Below are 21,066 nucleotides of genomic sequence, written 5' to 3' on the forward strand. Positions count from 1 at the left end.
TCTAGGTTTCTGGATGTTGGTTGTCACCTTGGTATCAGAAATGTATAGTATGCACAATATATATGCAACCTAATAGCTGTAGATATGTGTGAAAAGAGACTTGCTGCCATAAAATGACAGACTTAATAAAACCAATCTGTTTATAGTGTAAATTACTGTGTTTTTCAGGCTGGCAGTGGAAAGAGTTTTCTCTGCAAATGCTCATTTATTGAAATCTACAATGAACAGATATTTGACTTGCTAGATTCTGCTTCAGCTGGACTCTTTCTGAGAGAGCACATCAAGAAAGGAGTCTTTGTTGATGGTGCTGTTGAACAGGTGTTGTCATCTGCTGCTGAAGCATACCAGGTATTTTTTGGCACTTTTCAATGCTGGACTATTCATCCTAAATCTTATTTGGTATATATTCCTCTTAGATTAAAGCATGTTCTTTTGCTCCTATTTTTTTTTCTGTGATACCTTGTCCCCCTGTATCCATACTCCAAAACACAAAAAGCTGTTTTTAGGTAATGCTTCCTTACTATCCCATACCTGTAAGAAATGAAAAAAGTTCTGGAGTTTAGAATATCTGAATGGCAATTACAGTAATCTTTCCCTAATGCTTGCCCTACTCATCTCTGAAACAGCCACAGGAAACTACATTTCCTGCTGACTGGGCTCTGTGTGTTCCAGAATCGTCAGGTTTATTTCTCCATGAGTGATACACATAGTACTTTGTAGGAGAATGGATTGCAAGCCACCTCACCCCTTATGAGTTGTGGCTATACTAATTACCAAAAACAGCCTTGTCCTTAACAGGACGCAGCTGTCAAATAAGGATGGGTGTTACAAAAGAGTTGGGTAGCTGGTCAAAGGGGGGCTGTGAAAAGAGGAAGTCTGCTGTGAGGAGTTAGGGTCTGCTAGCCATGCTGTAAGGAGGTAGGGTCAGATACAGTTGTGCTGGGGACAGACAGGGTTAATCTTCTTTCTTAAGCTGCTTGAGCAAGAGTTTGTCTCATCTCATTTCCATCTCTAACACAAGAGCTACAGCAGCAGTACTTGTGACTTTTATTTTTATTTTTTTTATTATTATTTTGTGTACTGCTAATATACACCAGTATGGGGTATGTTATGCTTTCAAACAGTAGTGGCACTTTTGGAGAAAATAAATTAATATTATGACAAGTTCTGCTACTAAGCTTGACTGTAGCTATATCTTCTTTGGTTTTAAAATACTTCTATAGGAAAACAGTAAAAAAAGTCCTTGTCCTTGAGATTTTTAAAAGCTGTTGCGTGGAATTGTGCCTACAGCTGCTTATGTCACCTGTATGTAAAATACAGTCTGATACAGTTGAAATTGTGATGTCTTTTTCATGCTTAGGTATTAACTACGGGCTGGAGAAACCGTCGTGTAGCATCAACCTCCATGAACAGAGAATCCTCCAGATCACATGCAGTTTTCACTATCACAGTGGAATCCATGGAGAAAAACAACGAGGTTGTTAACATTCGGTCTTCCCTGCTCAACCTGGTAGACTTGGCAGGATCTGAGAGACAGAAAGACACCCATACAGAAGGACTGAGGTTAAAGGTTGGTTCTATAGTATCTGTGGCACCTTTCTCCTCTCAGATGCAGTGTCCTGTTCCATCCACCACCTGCATTCACTCTCGTTCCCTGCTCTTTTTTCAGGAAGCGGGTAACATCAATCGATCACTAAGCTGCCTGGGCCAAGTAATCACAGCACTTGTTGATGTGGGCAATGGCAAACAGAGACACATTTGTTACCGGGATTCCAAGCTCACTTTTCTGCTACGGGTAATATATATCTTCTGGATTTTATCTGCTACCTGGGATGGAGAAAAAATTTCTTTGGGCTTTTTTACTATAAAAAGCTGAACTCCAGTGCATTAAAGTTGTTTTCAATATTGGGCAAGTGGAAAAAAAGATCGAAAATTACCTTTTTACCTAAACAGATTTCTAATCAATCTCTTGCTGTTAACTGGAGACAAATCTATTTATTGTCATAAGCTCCTACTACATGCATATTTGCAAGTTTTAATGAAAAAAAATCATATTTTCATCCTTATAATTTGGGAAATAATGTGTATCAAAGTCTAATATTTAGAGATGTGTTGAAACATTTGATGTGATTTCCAGAATTAACTTATGTGTGCTTAGGGTTGGTCTGGTGTTAAAGATCAGTTAATTTTAATCTCCTACCTGAGACCTTATACGCTCTTTTCAAAATGAACACAAAACAAAAAAGCAGTCAAAAATTTGTTGGGGTGTCAGCATTTGTCAAAATTCTGTGAAGAGTATGTGAACGTCTGTAGTATATTTTTGTATTATAATACAGTATTTGTATGTACACATACAATATTTGTATTACAACACAGTGTTGTGATCACATCAAAATTTCTCAATGTTACATCCCAGTTCTACGTAGATTGATGAAACACTGAGGAATTATGTTCTTCCAATGCAACCCACAATATATAAAAATTGAACAGAAGTATAACTTTGAGAGTTATTACTTTAAGTGTTTTTATTTGAGGTGTCTATGCTGCAAAGAAGTCCACAAATAGGACCTTTGTTAATAGAGAGAGAATGCCACTGAGGCTTGTGGACTATTCTATAGTACCATACTTTGAGTCTTTAGCTCAGATTTGAAAGATACTTGTTTAACAGCACAGAAGAAGTGTATCTGAAGACATGAATGTAAAAGGGAGATGGTCCTTTTCTATCCTTGGTCAATAATCTGTTGGTTTGTCATTTTGTTTGATGGCTGCAAGCAGAAGGAAGACAGTTCGGAGCAATCAACAGGTGATGCTGAAAGTCGTGTGATTACTCATTACCAAAATTATTTTTGCAGTTGTTTAGCATTTTTTTCTCTTCCTCCTGTTCAGGTGAAGAAAGTATCTCAATATAGTCAGTGTTTTGAAGCCCCAAATAATGTAGTTATTTACAGTCGTATCCTTTATGCCCACATTTGAAATAAAATTTGAGAAATTTACCTTCTATGTGGATATTTGTTGAATGAAATACTTTCCTCAACTTGTTCAAGAATGATACATGGTATCTTTTAGGTAATGGCTTTCTGTTGTCATCAAAAACTTGCAAATAAAACTAACTTCTGTTTTTAACTAGGATTCTCTTGGTGGTAATGCAAAAACATGTATAATTGCAAATGTTCACCCAGGATCCAAGTGTTTTGGTGAAACACTGTCCACTCTTAATTTTGCTCAGAGAGCAAAGTTGATTAAAAACAAGGTAAGAGAGTTACTTAATGTCTTTATTGTAGAGACAGACACTTGTCATTTAACTCACATTTCTGTAAGCAAGGCAGCTTCATTGAGGTACTCCTATGCTTTCAAAAATTTAACTTAATTTTCCTTATTTGAAATCACTAAATTTGCTTTTTATTTAAGAGTGACTGTTTTTGAAAAAGGCTTGTTTGCTCTTGGTTAGGATAAAGGACAGCAGGTGGAGACTTAAGTAATGGCTGCTAATAGCATGTATTTATTGCTTGTTCTGAAAGAATGAGCACGTCATTAGAAAAATGACAAGTAAAAAAAAAAAGTAAATGTCTACTAAAAATGTAGATTGTCAAAAAAAATCTGATTCAATGTTGTTTATGTTAACTTGTGCTATATTAATCTTAGTGCCCAAAATGTAATTTTGTATGAGTGGGTTTTTTAAAAGCATGTTGGCATTTAGCTGAAATGGTCTCTGATGTACTGCCTTGTTGCTGCAAAAGGTCCAGGCAAAATTCTGCAGAAAACATTACATTTTAACTTTTCCTAATTTTCTCCTATGTATAAAAGGCTGTAGTAAATGAAGATACACAAGGAAATGTGAGCCAGCTGCAAGCTGAGGTCAAGAAGTTGAAAGAGCAGCTTGCTCAGTTTACTTCAGTGCCATCTGTGTGCAGTATTTCTCTATCCCAAGGTAAGAGTTGGAGGTGAGGGAAAATTTCCTACTTCTGTAGCCCAGAAGGTTGGGGGCCTTCATGGAGTTTCTGAACAATTAATATTTTTGTAGGGCCTGACCTACAAGGGTCACGGTTTCCTTATGGATTTTATTTCCTGTACTTGTATCTGCTACCTTGCAGAAATTGTTAGTGTGGTTTTATTTTCTTCCTCTTAAGTTTTGGTACTGTACTATGGTTTTATTATATAGATTTTCTTCAGTTTCCTAAGAGATATACTGCCTAATCCTTTAAGTAACCAGAAGTTTGCATGTGATTCCTTGTACATTTAAGTCAGAGGGAAGGCACAATGTTGCATTCTTTTTAAACTTGGGACTGGATCTTTTTTTCCCTCCTCTTCTCTTTTTTGCCACTTCCAAAAGAATCTAAGAGAGATGCTTACTTTCAACAGACGTTTGATTTCAATGTAAGATGGAAATAGAATTTTTAGGTAATCTTTCATAAGCTTCTCACTAGGCCATTTTATCTGCAATACAAATCTCAGCAGAGCTTCCTAGTATGTATGTTTCTCACTGAAATGCCCTACTTGATAATGTTTGGTTGCCAGGTTGTAAACTTTGTAAGTCTTACTGTTTTTGTGAGTCAACTATTTCCTGACCTTACTAAGAAATAGAAGATACAGCAGGAGAAGTTAAAACAGAAGTTAGAAAGCCATGTGTGATATAAAGCATCGGGGGTTGAGTTTTCCTACGGAAAAAGGACTTCTCTGTTAGCATACATGTTTAACCAGTAAAAACAAGTCAGAGATGAGGTAGGACACTGAATCATGGTTCAGAAATGTATGAATGTTGACAGAGGGCTCAGTGTTTAGACCCATGATAGACTTCTGAGGGAAAACAAGTGATGATGCTTAAATGCTGAGGAGGAGTTTTGAGAAGAACATAGGATATCAGGTATCAGCTGTGTTTGTTCTGTGCAGTTAAATTAAGTTTGTAATATTCAATCGCAGAAACATAAAATCTGTTTTCAAGGTACTTCAGAAACATGATGGCATTTTGAAATATATTAAATCACAGTAATGTGGCTATCATACACCTAGATACCATGGTGATAAGTAGACTTGTCTGTATTAGAATATTCAGAAATGCTATTTTGAATTAATTTCTAAGTGGATTGTTAAACCCTTTTAATCCCTTGTGTGGACACTTTCCTTCCAGATTAAGCCACTAATTGTCCACATAATTCAAGCTTATTTTCCTAAATTTCTTTCTCATAAACCAGTCAGTCCACTTTTAATATGTACAAACTGTACTAATAATGCTAATAATGGCTTAGTGTTATCAAATTAATTTCAGAGGGATTTTGTATTTTATAGATATGCTTAGCTGAACAGACTGATTCTTTTGCTTTAATAAAAGTTCATTGCAAAGCTCTATAATGCTTGAACAACTTTGTTAATTATACAATTATGTAAATTTGGTCTATTCTTTATCAGCACTTGCAGGTGACTAGGAATTACTGTCTAAACAATGTGCTCTGCATATGGCACATGATCTTGGTGGAAGAATTACACTGTTTAAAGAATTTATTTGAATTTACTTTACGCAGTTGTCATGTTTTATATGTAGAAAAAACCTGGGTAAGTGGTATTTTAATAAATATGGCATTTGTTTCTTTGACTTCCCCTACAGATGCTCTTGAAAAAGGGAAGAACAACATAAATTATATGAACAACTTTCTTGAAGCAATGTTGTTCTGGGAGAAATCTGAAGGTGAAAAGAAGGTAAGAAAGCACTGATATTTCTGAGTACATCCAGTGTACTTTCTGGTGAGAGACCAGTGAGCATATTGATGCTTGATTCTCTTAATGATTTTCCTTGGTTGTGAATAAAAACACTCTGTCCAAAGGTAACAAGGGAACTTAGTCAAATGACATTTAAGAGAATATCTATAGTGCTTAAGGACAATGGTTTAGTGGTAGACTTGGCATTGGTAGAATAGTGGTTGGATTTGATGATCCTAAAAGTCTTTTCAAACTGAAATAGTTGTGTTTTATCCTGTCTTTCAAATTCTGACAAGCCATAGGATAGCTTTGATAGTGTATTTAATTTTAAGGGGTGGGGGGGTTTATTGGGGTTTTCTTATTAAAAAAAATAGACCCAAACAAGCTTCTGTTTTACTTAATTTTTGAGTGTTTTAATCAACAGCATGTTTTTTGACACAAATGTCCCAGTCATTCTCATTTTATTGTTCTTTGGTCATGGTGTAGTAATGAACCTGCCAAATCAATTTTTATTTTTTCTAAAGAAAATTAACTGAAACAGGCACTTTAGTGATGTGCATCTGAGGGTAACAGAATACTTACTCTACTACATCATATTGGAGTTTCTAAGTACAATTTTTGCAACACATTGTCTAATTTGGGTTCTTGGTATGAGCTGTTGCTGTCTACAAACCTGCTGCAAATGATAGTCTGTGTATTCACAAAATTACTGTTCACTGAGATTTTGTATGATTTATCTGCCTGTGCATATGTAAGATGTGCACCTCAAGAATTTACTAATCTGTAATATGTACTTCCTTAGAATTTATTAGAAAAAGTCGCCCAGCTAGAAGAACTGTGTGCCAAGAAGGAAAAATTTGTTCAGTCAAATAAAATGATAGTTAAATTCCGGGAGGACCATATTGTTCGTTTGGAGAGATTACATAAAGAAGCTGGTGGAGTTTTATTGCCTAAAGAGCAAGATGATCTCCTCAGTGACTTGAGGGAGGAAGTACAGATACTCAGAGAACAGGTAAAGTCTTTGTTCTTTTCTTTTACAATTTTTTGTGAGATAGCTCACGTGTTGTAGTCCTGTGGTGGGTGAATATAGACTTTTTAGGAAAGTCAGGCAGAAAAGCAGAGGATATGTGGTGGGTTCCCTTATAGAAGCATCTCAAATGCATGGGTTTCCCTATGGAAGAGACAATGGCAGGGTTTAGAGCTTGAGTTTGCGTAAGAGGAGAGTTTAGTAAGGGTGGTGTCATGGTGGGAGCTTGCCAAGACCGCCTGATGTGGGTTATGCAGAGGATCAAGTTTCTTTTCAGCAGCTCAAGGAAGTCTCCAAATCACAAATCCTCATGCATATGGCAGACTTCAAGTTTTATGACATCAGTTGAAAAGGGAAAGACAGCAGTAATGCAGTGGAATTTTTGAAGGATAATACATGTGTCAGATGGACGTGTATGGGGTGATGTGGTCCTGGAGCTGTCTGAAGAACAGCTTTGGGTTATTCAGGTGTCTGGTAGGTGTGGTATCATTTGTGAGGCAGTTTTGAAGAACAAAGAAACCCGAGAGAGAAGGCAAATTTTTGAAAAACAATTTCCTTCAAGCACAAGTAGGGAAAAGGAGTAAATCTCTTGGCAGAGTAGCATAGCTCTAGTTCATAACTGAGCTTCAAAGGAAAGGGAGGAGGAGAAGAAATGAAGTTTAGCACAGTCCTACAGAAACATTAGTATGGCCTGCAAGGATAGTGTTAAGAAAGCCAAAGCTCAAAGTTAGAATGGAAAAAGGTATCAAGAGCTGCAGGAAAAGTATCCTACTGCTTTACTACCAGTAAAAGAGTAAACATGTAAGATATAATCTTGCTGTCTTGAGAGTAGATGCCAAGACAGTAAGAAAATTAACCAAAGAAAAATTGTGTAGTTATAACCACTGTGGGGGATACCTCTTTTCTATTACAGTTTAATCCATATTAAAGGTGGTAGAGTAACAGCTAGATAGCTACAGCATTGTCTGGAAAATAAAAACTGTTGAATAAAATATTGATTACCACAGATGGAACAACACCCACGAATTGCAAAGTATGCCATGGAGAATCATAATCTCAGAGAGGAGAATAAAAAACTTCGTTCTTTACAGTCAGTTAAAAAGGCCCAAGAAATTGATGCTCAGACCATTGCAGAGCTAGAAAAGGCTTTTTTGGAAGCTTCAGCCACAGAGAAAAGTACTGGAGGTAAAAACATGCTGATGTTTTCCAGCTAAATATGCTTATAATGTTTCTGTTGTCTGCAACATAGTGTTGAAAATGTCTGTCTTGATCTATTTTTGCCTTCCACAAAGTGGTACATGAAGACTGATAAAACAATTTTACTTAATTGTGTTCATGTTGGCCTCCAAGCAATAGGGAATTTTGATTTGCATCTTGTGAAACTCATCTGTAATCTCATTTTGTGGTCCTTAGTTACCACGAAGACTGCAGTAATATTAATTATTACTGGTTTTCATGTGGACTGTTGCCAATACCTATTTTTGTCAATTTCAATTGCTGCTGTGCTGTTCAAAAGCCCACAACCACTTTCATTTGTGGTGTGTGATTTCAGAGGGTCTATGTTTGTTCTGTAGGTCACCGCTTATATTCCACCACCATGTCGGGGGAAGGCAACTCGCTGGCATCTGTCGAAAGGCTGAAAGCTCGTCTGCTGCAGACCCAAGCTGAACTGGCAACTTCAAAGCAAGAATACGAAGAATTTAAAGAGCTAACCAAGTGAGACAAAACAGTATTGAAATATCTGTAATTAAATGGTTTTAAGTTGTTAGTCATATCAATTTTTTTAAAGACTCAGGTCCTGATTATATTGACTAGGCCTTTGTTCTTTGTACGTAAGAATAATGGCATGCACACACAGGGTATGTTCTTGTTGAACTTGGTTATTCCCAGACTAGGGAACAACCATCATTAAATCTGAAGGTACATCTGCACTGCTGTAGGTTTCTTTGTCTTTTCCAAAACCACTCTTGATAGTAAGATGGAGGAAAATTCTTCACACCATGCAGGAGATGGACATAGCCTTTAATTCTGGTAGTCACCTGCTTAACCAGCTTAGCTGGCAGAGTTTGGCTTAGTTTCCATTTAGAGCAAATATTTTTCAGTAACTGAAATAGTGGAGGTAGACAGGAAGTAGTAGGTGATGTGGTAGGGGAGAATGAGAGGGGTACTTGGGGGTTTGTTTTTGTGCAACAGTAGTTTTTAATATAATCACTTAAAGTCTGCAAGTTTGAGTCACCATAAATGTAGAATCCAAGCAGCCCAGAAAATTCTGGCTAACCAGTTGGTTCGTTTTTCATCTCAGTTTCAAATATTTTTAAGAAGGCAATAAAACTGTAATCTTGAGACTTGCTATGGGAACAAAGGTTAAATTCAAGTCAGAGCAAAGATTCGGTGTCAGTAGTGCATTTATGTCCATTTGCTTTGGCATCTAAACATGAGGTAAGGGTTGACTTTGCCCTTATTAATGTAGTGAAGAATTTACTGTCATTGTTCTCCTGGAGGGCAGCACAAGATAATGGGAATGCCTCACTAATACCTTCAGTGTTCATATGGATGTGAATAATACATGACTTCACTTGATTAACCCCATTTCTGAAAAATTCAGATCTTGTAACTGCAGATAAAAGAAAAATAGCATTTCCAGCAAATGTAAGGCAAACCTGGAAGGCAAAAGGAACCTGATTTTTTTTATTATTTATTTTAATTTTACCTAACAATATTGCTTTCTGTGATTTCAGTGAAATTAGAGTGTAATTCTAAAAGCATCAAGGCACAATTTTGCCTCCCACTTCTATTTTTAAAAAGTAGCTTTTAATATCCTTTTTGCTTATTGAGGCAATTGTACAAATTTGTATTTTTATTTTTAGATTTGTGTAGAAAATCCTATGAACTTCATAAATAATAGCATTTCGATCTACTGAGGTTATCAATTCAGCAATCCATCAATTGTTCTATATCACTAATTGCAGTAGTCTATTTATATTTTTTTATACGGATTACTTTATTTTTCTGCCCGTTAAATATACTTATATTTTATGTATTCCATGTTTTGTGAATGTGTTGCTTTCTTGGTAGTATGTATGCATTTTACTATCAACTACCAGCCCTTTCTTAGGGGAGTGCAAACAGAAACGTGTTTTTCAGCCTCCAAAGTCACCAAATTTCACTACACTTAATCTTTCCAGTTTCAGGGTAACTGAAGCTTTACATACAGGTGTAACTATATGCTGTAATAAAAGTAGAGTAAAACACCAATTTCACAAAACCATATGCTAATTTTTCTGCTGTTTTTAATTGCAGTCAGAACTAAAGTTCTACTCTGTTCCCTAAGTTTTGCTGCAGCTGCCAAGACCATGAGGGAAAATGATTGCATTAAACTGCCAAGAGATGAAATAGTATGTTTCCATTTGTCTATGGACTTTGACCCTACCATTATGACAGTAATGGCAACTATCACAGTAAAAGCTTGTAGCTCTGCAAAATACCTAGTGAAAATTATTCCTAAATTTCTGCTCAACTGCTGGATTTCAGTTAAACTACTCTTAGAGGGCAAAATAAATAATCTTAACAGAGCAGCACTTTCCAAAAAAAAAAAAAAAAGGCCTTTAGAGGATTTACTTTAATCCTGGCAAGCTCCAGTTCAGACTTCTCATATAACTGGATAACATTTTTAAAGCTTAAAACCATATTGGAATGGGCGATATCACTTTCTCTTAAAAGGAGCTGCAGAGCTCTCAGCTTATTTCTTACCATGTAATGGATTTTTTTTCTGACATGTTTAGTTATCCATCTGCTTGCTTCATTATGCAGGCACAAATAAGCTGCTTAGCTTTTTAATTTTTATGTTATTTTTACTCTTTAATACAGCAGTGATGGCTTTCTTCTCAAAATAATGCATTTCGGTGTTTGGGTAAAAGTTCAGCTGCAGTTTGCTCACTGGCAATACTGCAGCATATCCTTACTGGTAGGAAGGCATACTCATGGAGTAGTTTTGACAGTAGCAAAATACTTCCTAAACAGGAAAAAACAGATGGAACTGGAATCAGAGCTTCAATCCCTTCAGAAGGCTAACCAGCATCTTGAAAATATTCTGGAGGCAACCAAAGCACACAAGCGCCGCGAAGTCTCTCAGCTACATAAGCTACATAGAGAAAGTCTTAAGGTATGGGAATAAGTTTATTTAAAGCCACACATATTTACTTCTGAGTTGTACAAGAGAATAGACTGTCATTTGTGTAATCCCTTAGCCTAACTAGTTTTCTGGAATGTTCTCTATATGTGATGAACCAAATAGGCTACTTTTTGTTCTGGAGTATTAACTGAGTGACTGCTACTGTCATCAGATGACAAATCAGAAGAAACAGTACTTGAGAACTAGCCACTTTAAGCATTTTATTTCATTATTATGCTTATAGAAATTAAAAAATACAATACCAGACAAAGTTTGAATTTCATTTTGCAGTTAAAGACTGCTTTGTAATCTTTGTTACAGAACATAACCACTCCAACTAAAGCTTACCAGCTAAGGTCTCGCCTTGTGCCACGAATAAGCCCAGATTATAATTTTGAAGATTTTCAGCGTTCTGAAGAGATGATGGATGATATTCTAAAAGAGCCAGTTCCACCAGAGATGAGTGAACAAGCATGTGAAGCCATTGCTGAAGAGCTCAAAGTGGCACAGGTGAATGTTCTGAATAAAAAGTGAAGTGTATGTGCAACTAGGTAATAAAGCAGGCTTTGCCATGAAGTACTTCACTGGCACCAAGTGCACTTTAATTTGCACTGGAACCCGAAGCCCCTGATTAATACAACACTAAACAGTTCCCTATACATAGTGCTTGAAAGAGGACTTAAAAATACTGAAAGTGATTTGAGGATTGAATATCATAAGTAGTTTATTTCAGGATGTTCATACTTTTTTCTATTTAAACCTGATAACTTGTCGATAAGGAATCCTCTTTATAAGTTGACAGCTACATTTGGAGCAGTACACATGCTTAATACATAATACTGCATTATTTGAAGAAACCTGCTAAATAGTGCTTGTCCACCATTATACATTGTCTTGTATCTTTTCTAGTGGGTGGGGAAGGTCTTTTGTCACATAGAAGAACACTACAAATTTATCTGAACTACTCTCTAGAAGCTGGAACTAACTTCAGTACATGTAAAACCTTGGCACAACAGGCAAAACTCCTGTTTGATGCTTATCATACTGCAGAGATCCTGTAAGGAGTTTAATGTATGTTTTGAATAATTTCTTTTTAAAGCCTTATTTTTCCAAGATAAACACGTGTCTGAAAACTGAAGTGTTTATTGGATTCAGTCCTTGTATTCACTGATGTATTTTCCTGGTGTTTTTGGCAGTTAAGTTAGAAATAGGAAAAATCAGGTACTTAAGACACCAGTTTATTTTTGAGTGTTCTGTTTTCTCTTGGTTCAGATCATAAAAATAGAAACTTGTTGACTTTTTATGTTTAATATGCACAGACTGCCATATGGCATGTGAAAAAAAAGTGCAAGATAGCTGCTCTAATTTTGAGTGCCTCTTGTGTCACAGGAGCAACTGAGCACAATGCAGACAAAGCTGGATGAAGAGGAAAGCAAGAATATAAAACTCCAGCAGCATATTAATAAATTGGAGCATCACTCTGCACAAATACAGGAGGTGAGAGAACAATGTAATATAGGGCTCATGTAACTATCATACAGCCATACTGCTGTGTTGTCTGGTGAGGTCTTGCAGTGTTACTTGCATTTTGACAAATTTACATGGCATCACAACTCTGGGCTGTGCAGGAAGACAAGGACTTAAAACCATGGAATAGTTTGGTTTGGTTTAAAGGTCATCTAATCCAACCCCCCTGGAGTTGGAGTGAGCAGAGGAGGTTTGTAACACTGCAGTTTTGAGTTTGATTTTGTTGTTTAAAATCTTGTGAATCCAGGCCTGCTTGAGCTTAAATATATGCAAATCAACACTGTTGTGGTTTGGCCAACTTCATGATTTCTGGAAAACAACTACAGTAACAAGCAGATTTTAAACTTCAGAATGCAGAAAATGCTTGTCTCAGTTGGAGCTACCTATCAGAGATTTGCAAGTCTTGCTTAATTGTTAGGGTTGATTTATCATAGAAAAGGAAATAAGACCTGTATGCTTTCCAGATAATTTTCACTTCTGATATCTTTGTTATCAGCTCCTAAGCTGTGGTTCCTTTTAAAAGAACTTTTTAGGTAAGGTAATGTCTTCAGTAATATAAATTATTTTTTCCTTGGATTTTGAGGGATTTCAGAGTCACCAATTACTGAATTTAAAGAAAAATGTGTTTATAATCAGTTGATGAAGTGCTTTAATAGATCATTACATTACTGTTACAGTGTGTGACTTATTTGCTCCTACACTTTCTTCTATTTAAAAAAAATTTTACTTTTCTTTTCAAGCTTCTTTCATCTGAAAGGAATGACTGGAGTAAAGAACGCCAGGAGCTCCTTGAACAGATAAAATCACTTGAAAAACAGCTTCAAGAAAGTCAAAACAAGGCTGATAGTAAGTCTTTGTAATACTAAAATTTCATAAAAAGTTTTGAGGTGTCTTTTTTAAATCAACAGTAACATGGGCTGTGTAACTGTTTGGTTGTTAGACATACTACTTTGATTTTCTTTTTTTTTTTTCTTAAAAAAAGAAAGCAATATTTAATACTTGCAGATCATCTTTGCCTAGTCTTGCACAGTGTACAATATTCAAAATAGTTCTGTCCTTACTCTAAATCTGAGGTACAAGATACAGTATTTAAAAAGACAAATAAAAATAAAGGATAAAACCTTTGTTGTCTATGGAAATTACAGTGATATTGTCTGGAATGTTTTTGATTCACCTTTACTTTTTAAAGCCAGTGTTTTGTTGACCTTTTCCATTCACAAAGCCTTTTTGTGTGTGACTTTTGAGATTAATTCCACTGCAGGCATGCAGAGATTTGTGAGACTTTCCCAGCAGGTTCTCTAGCATTTTGTGTCCTATAGGTAGCATGCTATTTTCCAACTAACATGTAAATTACTTTGGGATTTTTTGACAGTATTAAAAAGTGAAGTCCATGACTTGCGCATTGTCCTGCAGTCTGCAGACAAGGAGCTGTCTACTGTAAAATTGGAATACAGTGCCTTTAGGGAAAAGCAAGAGAAAGAAATAAATCAGCTTTCTGGTAGACATATGGATGTACAGTTCCAGCTGGACAGTGTCAGGTATGTTGGCAGTTTGGTACAATGCCTTGTCATCCCTTCTGGATGTATCTGGTGATTCCCTCATCCTCTCCTGTATGTGAACTTGACACTTTACATTTACATTTCTTTAAAATTGTTTTGTGTTTGTCCTTTGCTTGTTTGTTAGGGAGGAGGGTGTTTGTTTGGGTTGTTTGGGGTTCTTTCATGCCTATTTTAGGCAATGTGGTGGAATTATTAGAAAGAAAACAAAATGTGCCTGCCTTAATTTTGCTTTCCTATATAATTTTCTCATTAAATAGGATGTATCTATGAAGTTGCTGCTCTCCAAAAATTAAGTGGACATATTGTCAGTCTGGTCACATGAAGCAGGTGACATAATGATGCTGCTCTAAAAATACAAGCAGAAAGAACTCATAAAAATAACTGAAGTTTGAGTAGCAAAGACAGAAAAGTTCATTGCCTTGTCTGCAATAATTATCAGGAGATGGCAATCTGCTATCATTATCAGGAGATGATAATCAGTATGGTTTTCAGTTACTAATGTGATTTAGTTATGTTGGGTTTTGTTGCTGTTTTGTCGTGCTTCCATTTTACGTTTTGGGTTTGATTTTTCTTTCTGGAAAACCTAACTACATTTTGCATTATAGCAGGTTATGTCTTAGCTGAATTTTTTTGAGTGCGACATTGTAAGACTGGGAATGTGGAACTGAAATTAAATGCTGTGGTTATATTGATGCATTCTGTGTTAGCAGAAATACTGTTTGGAGAGTATTCTTTCTCTCTGTATATTATTTGACTATTTTAAAATACAGTTGGAGTATTTTTAGAAGGACATAAACCCTTACTAGATTATTTGGTCTGGATTTTTTTATGAAGGCTAGAACATGAAAAGATTCTTGAAGAAAAGGCAAGCCTGCAGGATGACTATGACAATTTGCAGGAGGTAGCCAAGTTTGAGACGGACCAGCTGAAGCAACAACTTGAGGACAGGAAGCAAGAAACAGAAGCAATGAAAACTGAGCTTTGTGTAAGACAATCAAGGATTTTAAAGGATTTGATTATACCAAACCCAGATTGCTTAATTCTTATTATTTTATCACTGATAACATTCCACAGCAGTAATAGTCTTCTTGGTAATTTCATTTGGAAGGTGTACCCAAATTATTTTTCCAAACTTACTGCAAGATTTTCACAACCACAGGCTATTGGAAATATCCAATAGCATCATGAATAGTAAGTTTTTAGGCTAAAGAAATTGCTCTGGAAATGTTGAGGGAGATGGGTTAATTAGTAAAGGAATAAGAAGCTTCTTTGGAAAAGAATCCTGACATTGAAGTGCTTTTATCTCAGGGCTAGCCAAGACTAGCCTAATTATTCTATCTTTACAAAGCAGTTTCTTAAAAATTTTCATAGTGGATGTGATCTTGTTAAAATGATCTATGGCTTGTGGTGGATCACTGTCCTGCAATTTAGTTGATGTTGTCCTTGAAACCCTGTCAGACTGCAGTGACTGCAAAACAGCAGCAAGGTTGCTCAAGGGCTTTAGCAAATAATTTTACTTGCGTTTCTGCAGAGTTTGCAGTGCCTGCTCGGCAAGTTTGGCCTAAATTTTCCTTATTAGTGTTTAACAGGATACTGATGGATTGAATATTGGTTTAAATTCTGTATATTCAGTATTTTGAACAAATACAGAATTTTAAAATGCCCCCAAATTAATCTACAATTGAAAATTCTGATTTTTTGCCTTCACAGCCTTGGATATTGGGGACCATCACAGCTTTATAAAATTAGTATTAATGGCAGGTACAAAGATCTGATTACTAAATGTAAATAAGAGTTTACTTTAGAATGTCTTCAGAACAAACTAAAGATCTTCCAGTTTTAAGGTTTTGTGTAATGGTTGGTTTTGTTCAGTCATCTTAAGAATTTGTTTAGATTTTTATTTTGTTTTAGATTGCTCTAGAGACCTTAAAATTGTAACTTCTTATAGCAAACATATATTTTGATATTCTAGAACCTTTTGCAGCTTCTGAAAACAGAAAAAGAACATAATGAAAAGCTAACATTACAATTGCAAGAAGACAAAGAAAACAATTCAAAGTAAGTTTTAATTAGCAGTGGGGTATATTTTCATCTGATCTCATTGGTGCTATATGTTGTATACAGGTGGGGATCCCATTTGTAGAGGTGTTTTTCTCCAGATGGGTTTTTTATTTTATCCAACTCAGAACAGCAATTCATTTTAATTTAAAGTAATTTCATTGTATAGTTTTTCTTGTCAAAGGTAAAATTCTGCCACTGATAGCAGTGTAAAGCTAGTAACTAAAGTATTAGTCTTTTGCATAGCATTGAGAATGTGATAACTGAAGAACTCTCAAAAAAATTAAGTGCAAATAAAATAAACTCATGTCACTTTGTTCTTGTTAAAGTTCTCTTACATTTCTAGTGAGAAATATAATCAAAACATGTTTTTTTTTCACCAGGGAGCTCTTGAAAGTACTTGAAAAAGCACAGGTGGAGAAACCAATTTCAGAAATGGTGACACGGTGTGAGCAGCAGGTACAACAGCAGATTTGAATTCTGGAGTTGTGTGTTCATGGCTTTTCTTGGGCATTAATAACAATTTTATTGGCATACTGTTAGGTTGATTATCAGCAAAATAAATGTAGAGTGCTGAGGCTATATATTTTAAGCTACTGGTAAGTTTTTTTAGGTAAGGTTAACAAGTTACTTCCTTTGTTGTTTTTTTCCATGACTTGATACTTTATAGAACAAAGCAAAGGTAGTGAAGACACTCCCTCACAAATATTATTTCCTCTAGGAGGCAAAACTGAGGATGTTGGAACAGGACCTGGCTGCTGCTGAAGAGACTATTGCTTCTTTGAAGAAGACAAATGATACAGATAAGGTTTGGGTTTATTTCTGTTACTGATACACAGTGTTGTGAGTAACTATGTGCTGTAGTAGAGATGAAAGACCAGAGCCTTCCTGTACTGCTTAGTCATTTTGTGCTTTTAGGCAATCCTGGCTATATAGCCAGGTAAAATAAATCCTACCTTTTCCTAGCATGGAGTTTGCAGGGAGGTAGGAAACTGGTATGCATTCAAAGACAAGTTGACTGAAGGTGAAACAAAAAAAGTGAAGGTAATGCTGTCTATTGGACAAATAGACAATGCATAATTCCCCAGGTGATTAATAGAGCCTTCCAGTCGGGGCTCTGTTGTAGTGGGCAGATGGGAAAGGTAAGAAAGGTGTTGTAGGAATGTGACTGTGTGTCACATTATTTGTATTAATAAAGTCAAAGCACTTCTTTATGTAAAGACTGTCGCAGTATGAAAGCTTAAATCGCCCGAGTTCCCCGAGTGCAATATGTGCTGTCTGTAAAACAGGCGTAAGAAATCACATGGTGCATTTACTACTGGCATGATGGTGTTGCTTTTTCCATCATAAACCCAAAAATCTGACATGCATAAGGTCAGAATTACCTGGTATTGTCAGTGCAGTGGTGTTTCTTGAATGTATCTTTTTCCATTACAAACAAACATACCCTTAAATTGTAGTAGTTCTGCTCACCTATTAGTAACCTGCTACAGCCTGAGACTAAATCAGCAAGCCAGTCTTCTCTTCTAATGATCACTGCAATTTATTCAGTTCTTTAAGTGCTTAGAACAAAGGCCAGTGATTTAGCAACAAATTTTCTGTTTATTCTTTACATGTGCAATTTGAGGACTCATTTTCACCTGGTTGATTGAAGTTTTGGATTGACAAATTATATACCAAAGAAAGTCCAGTAAAACATTATATATATTTTATATGTATTTTATCATGATTAATTTTTTTATGTTGCAGGAAGTTGTAACTGACTTGATGAGACAGATCCAGGAGCTGAGGTCTTCAATTAATCATAAAACTGAGTCCATAGATGGGCTGACAAGAGAGCTCGAGGATATAAATGTATGTTCTGTCATTTTGAAGGACATGGTAGTGCTCTTTAGAAATGGGAGGCAATGACATGTCTTATCACAGGTCTCAAAGAGTGTAACTTGCTGTAGTGTTTTAGAAGGAAACTTCTTTGTTTTGACATGTTGAAATCTTCTGAACATTTTATGCCTAAGGCTGTCTCAAAAACTGAACCCTCTCCACGTGGTGGGTAAAAAGCTATGTCTCTAAAGGGACCTATTCACATCCTGTAAACTCCACTCAGCTGACAGTCACATTTAGATTTTCTCAGAAACTGGCAATTTAAGACCTTAACAATTGAAGCCGAATTGTAAATTCATTTTTGATGGAGTGAATTTTTATGTTGCTGGTATTACTATGTTCTTAATCTGAAAACAGGTATAAAGAACTAAAACTGTATTTGAATAATTATAAATAAAATGCCTCTGCTTTATTAAAACAGGGCTAGTTTGCAAACTGATAGAGCAACCAACAGAATACTTTACATAATATATTATGTGTGAACTCAAATCAATTCAAAAGGGTCTATAGAAAAATGTTGATGAGACGTTTCTGAATATGGCTATCTCTTCTATAATGGTTTCAATAGGTAATATGTATTGTGGTGGCTAATTCATGTTAATAATCTTTTTGTATCATTCTGACAACTAATCTCTACAAACAATTTGTATAATTTAGCAAGTAAAATATATCATTCTGGTTTTAGTCATTGACACTAATTTCTAGATCTAGTTGTCATAAGATTGGTGATGTACATTTATTTGTCTTCTGTTCGCCAATTTTAACATGATAACATGTTTTTCTAAAATATTTAAAATTTTATTGAATGCTCTTTGTAGTACAAGTATAATATTGTTCTGGCTGCAAAAGAAGAAAGCAGGGGAATCATAGAAGATCAGGAAAAGAAGATTGAGGAACTGAAGGAAGCCTTGGAAGGAAGAGAAATAGCTGATAACATTGAGGTAAAAACATTAATGTTGGTGTATTATGATTATTTGTTCAATGAGACCAACTGGATGTGGTTTTGCTTAAAATGCTCATGTAGAACTTAACCTCATTTTAGTTCAAACTACAGCTAGTTAAGCTGTTCTTAAAAGAATTTTTCATGAGATACCTGACAAATTCTGTTAAATTATCACGTTACTTGACATAAATATTTTATAAGCTACTTCAAAAAAGCCTATGCTAAGAGCCTGGTTTAATTTTGTTAAGGCCACTAAGGAATCATCAGCTGAATTTAATGGCAGCTTTAGATGATGCAGCTGAGAAATTAAAATAGGTAGAAGAATATATTATGTTCTACAGTGTCTCTTCCCCCACTGCACTATATTCAGTAATAGCTTTTCTTTAGTCATAATTTTAACTAAAAGCTCCACCTGCTGGAAACAGATCTAGGGCACACATTTGATTCATATGTGGTTTTGCTTTTTAATATTGTATATTTCTTTAACTCTGTCTTTTCTATTACTGATGTCACCATTATTTTGTTGAACATGTCCATCAGTCAAAAACAGTAGCACCTCCTTACATGTAATTTCTACAAGATCGTCTGTGATTAGATTAGCTAGTCCAATCATATAGCACTAATAAAGTCTTCCAGGGAGCTGTGTGTTTCTGAAAGGACATTAAACATAATGGAAATCTGTTTTAAAATAAACAGACTATGTTCATTAATAATCATATCTTAAAGAGATGTTCTGAAACCCAAAGCTGAGTTGTCTAGCAAATGGATCACTTTGGGGTTTTTGGCTTTTTTTAACTTAAGTGCCAGTTCCTGTTTCAATGTTATCCTTGGATAAGTTAGATACTGTAATAGATATTATATATAGATATAAAGATGATATTTGGCTCCTGATAAAATTACAGTGTTTCTCCTTTATACTTCAGTTACTAACTTCTTCATGCTTTCTTAACTGGGCAAAGAAGAACTAATCTGAGGTGGCATTTAAAATACTAAAGAAAGTTTCTCCTTATTTGTCAACACATCTTGTTTAGGTATGATTCCCCTTCAGATAGTGTGGGAGTATAAATCCTAGAATAAATCCAGAGGTATCTCTGGAATATCAATGCACTAAAATGCTATAATCACTTCATTGTGGATTGAAATCTATACATTCTTTTCTGACTTCTTATTTAGAGAACTGTGTATCTTTTTAAGTATATATTATATTTTTAAAATAGTGATTAATTCCAATGATCTTCTGCTAGAATCTTAATTGTCACTGTACTGGGGAAAAGTTCTCATTTTCCTTCTGCAACCAAGAGCAAGAATATGAAAACATGCTAAAATAAACTTATAGATGAATGCTTGCGACAATTAATGATGAAAAGGTAGAAGGAAAAGGGAGATGCTTGTAGCTGTTAGCAATCTTGGCACCAATGACAAAACATCTTGAAACACCTGACTTGGAGGAATAACATTTCTTTTTTTACTCATCCAACGACTTGAAAAATAGAGGGACCTTCTGTGTGAAGAATTGCGTCATACAGCTGATCAGCTGATAAGTCTGACAGAGGCCTCTAAGAAACATGATGCATTGCTCCAGTGTGCACAGGAAGACATAGCAAAGAAAGAAGCTGTAATCCAGGAACTCAGGGAACAGGTAAAACAAAGGAATTGAGAACAAGCTGTTGTCAATTGCAGTTTCTGAAAAAGGTTTCACTTGTCATTTTAGAGCATCTGGTATATAGTACTCTTGTTGAAGAGAAATGTTCGTTCTTGTAAAAGGAAAGTAGTAGTTCAAAAACTTCTGAACAAAGATTAGGTAACTTTAAATATTTTGGAAATGTTGTCTAGAGATCACAAGAATGTTTACTCTGGTGTCAGTGTAAAATTATCAGTACCTATAAGAGCAGAGCAACCTCAGGTTATCAGCAGTGTCACCCAGGGGATTACTTTTTCCTCTGCTTAACACTTACCCACAAACAATACTATTATGTAACAGAGAGAGAACTGTGAGCTCTATAAATTTTACAGTAGTTTGGAGATGCTGCAGACTAAATAGCTATGTTAAACCTTTGTTCAAATTTCAGCTCTAGTTGTCACAACTATCACAGTGCTAAGTAATATATTTGTATTGGCAAATACTCTTAAGTTATTTTTTGAAAGAGAAGTTCTTTTATCAAGTTAACATATTCTCTTGTGCCAACTGATCAAATCTATGCCACTAAAA

General features: G+C 35.5%; 1 protein-coding gene across 2 annotated transcripts in view; it reads left to right on the forward strand.

Annotated features, from left to right (window-relative positions):
* KIF15 (kinesin family member 15) overlaps positions 1–21,066 on the forward strand; it is a 34,865-nt gene that overhangs the window by 5,805 nt on the left and 7,994 nt on the right. For both annotated transcript variants that reach the window (XM_015619831.1, XM_015619832.1), the window contains exons 7-27: positions 169–348; positions 1,361–1,570; positions 1,670–1,795; positions 3,128–3,250; positions 3,805–3,928; positions 5,600–5,691; positions 6,494–6,703; positions 7,726–7,903; positions 8,293–8,434; positions 10,739–10,880; positions 11,211–11,399; positions 12,279–12,386; positions 13,157–13,262; positions 13,789–13,954; positions 14,810–14,960; positions 15,948–16,033; positions 16,417–16,492; positions 16,755–16,841; positions 17,783–17,887; positions 18,733–18,855; positions 20,350–20,496. In XM_015619831.1, coding sequence (XP_015475317.1) covers positions 169–348; positions 1,361–1,570; positions 1,670–1,795; positions 3,128–3,250; positions 3,805–3,928; positions 5,600–5,691; positions 6,494–6,703; positions 7,726–7,903; positions 8,293–8,434; positions 10,739–10,880; positions 11,211–11,399; positions 12,279–12,386; positions 13,157–13,262; positions 13,789–13,954; positions 14,810–14,960; positions 15,948–16,033; positions 16,417–16,492; positions 16,755–16,841; positions 17,783–17,887; positions 18,733–18,855; positions 20,350–20,496 — 2,871 coding nt within the window. The remainder of the gene's footprint in view (positions 1–168; positions 349–1,360; positions 1,571–1,669; positions 1,796–3,127; positions 3,251–3,804; positions 3,929–5,599; positions 5,692–6,493; positions 6,704–7,725; positions 7,904–8,292; positions 8,435–10,738; positions 10,881–11,210; positions 11,400–12,278; positions 12,387–13,156; positions 13,263–13,788; positions 13,955–14,809; positions 14,961–15,947; positions 16,034–16,416; positions 16,493–16,754; positions 16,842–17,782; positions 17,888–18,732; positions 18,856–20,349; positions 20,497–21,066) is intronic.

This window comes from Parus major, chromosome 2, assembly GCF_001522545.3.
Source record: "Parus major isolate Abel chromosome 2, Parus_major1.1, whole genome shotgun sequence".
In the NCBI taxonomy this organism is placed as follows: domain Eukaryota; kingdom Metazoa; phylum Chordata; class Aves; order Passeriformes; family Paridae; genus Parus; species Parus major.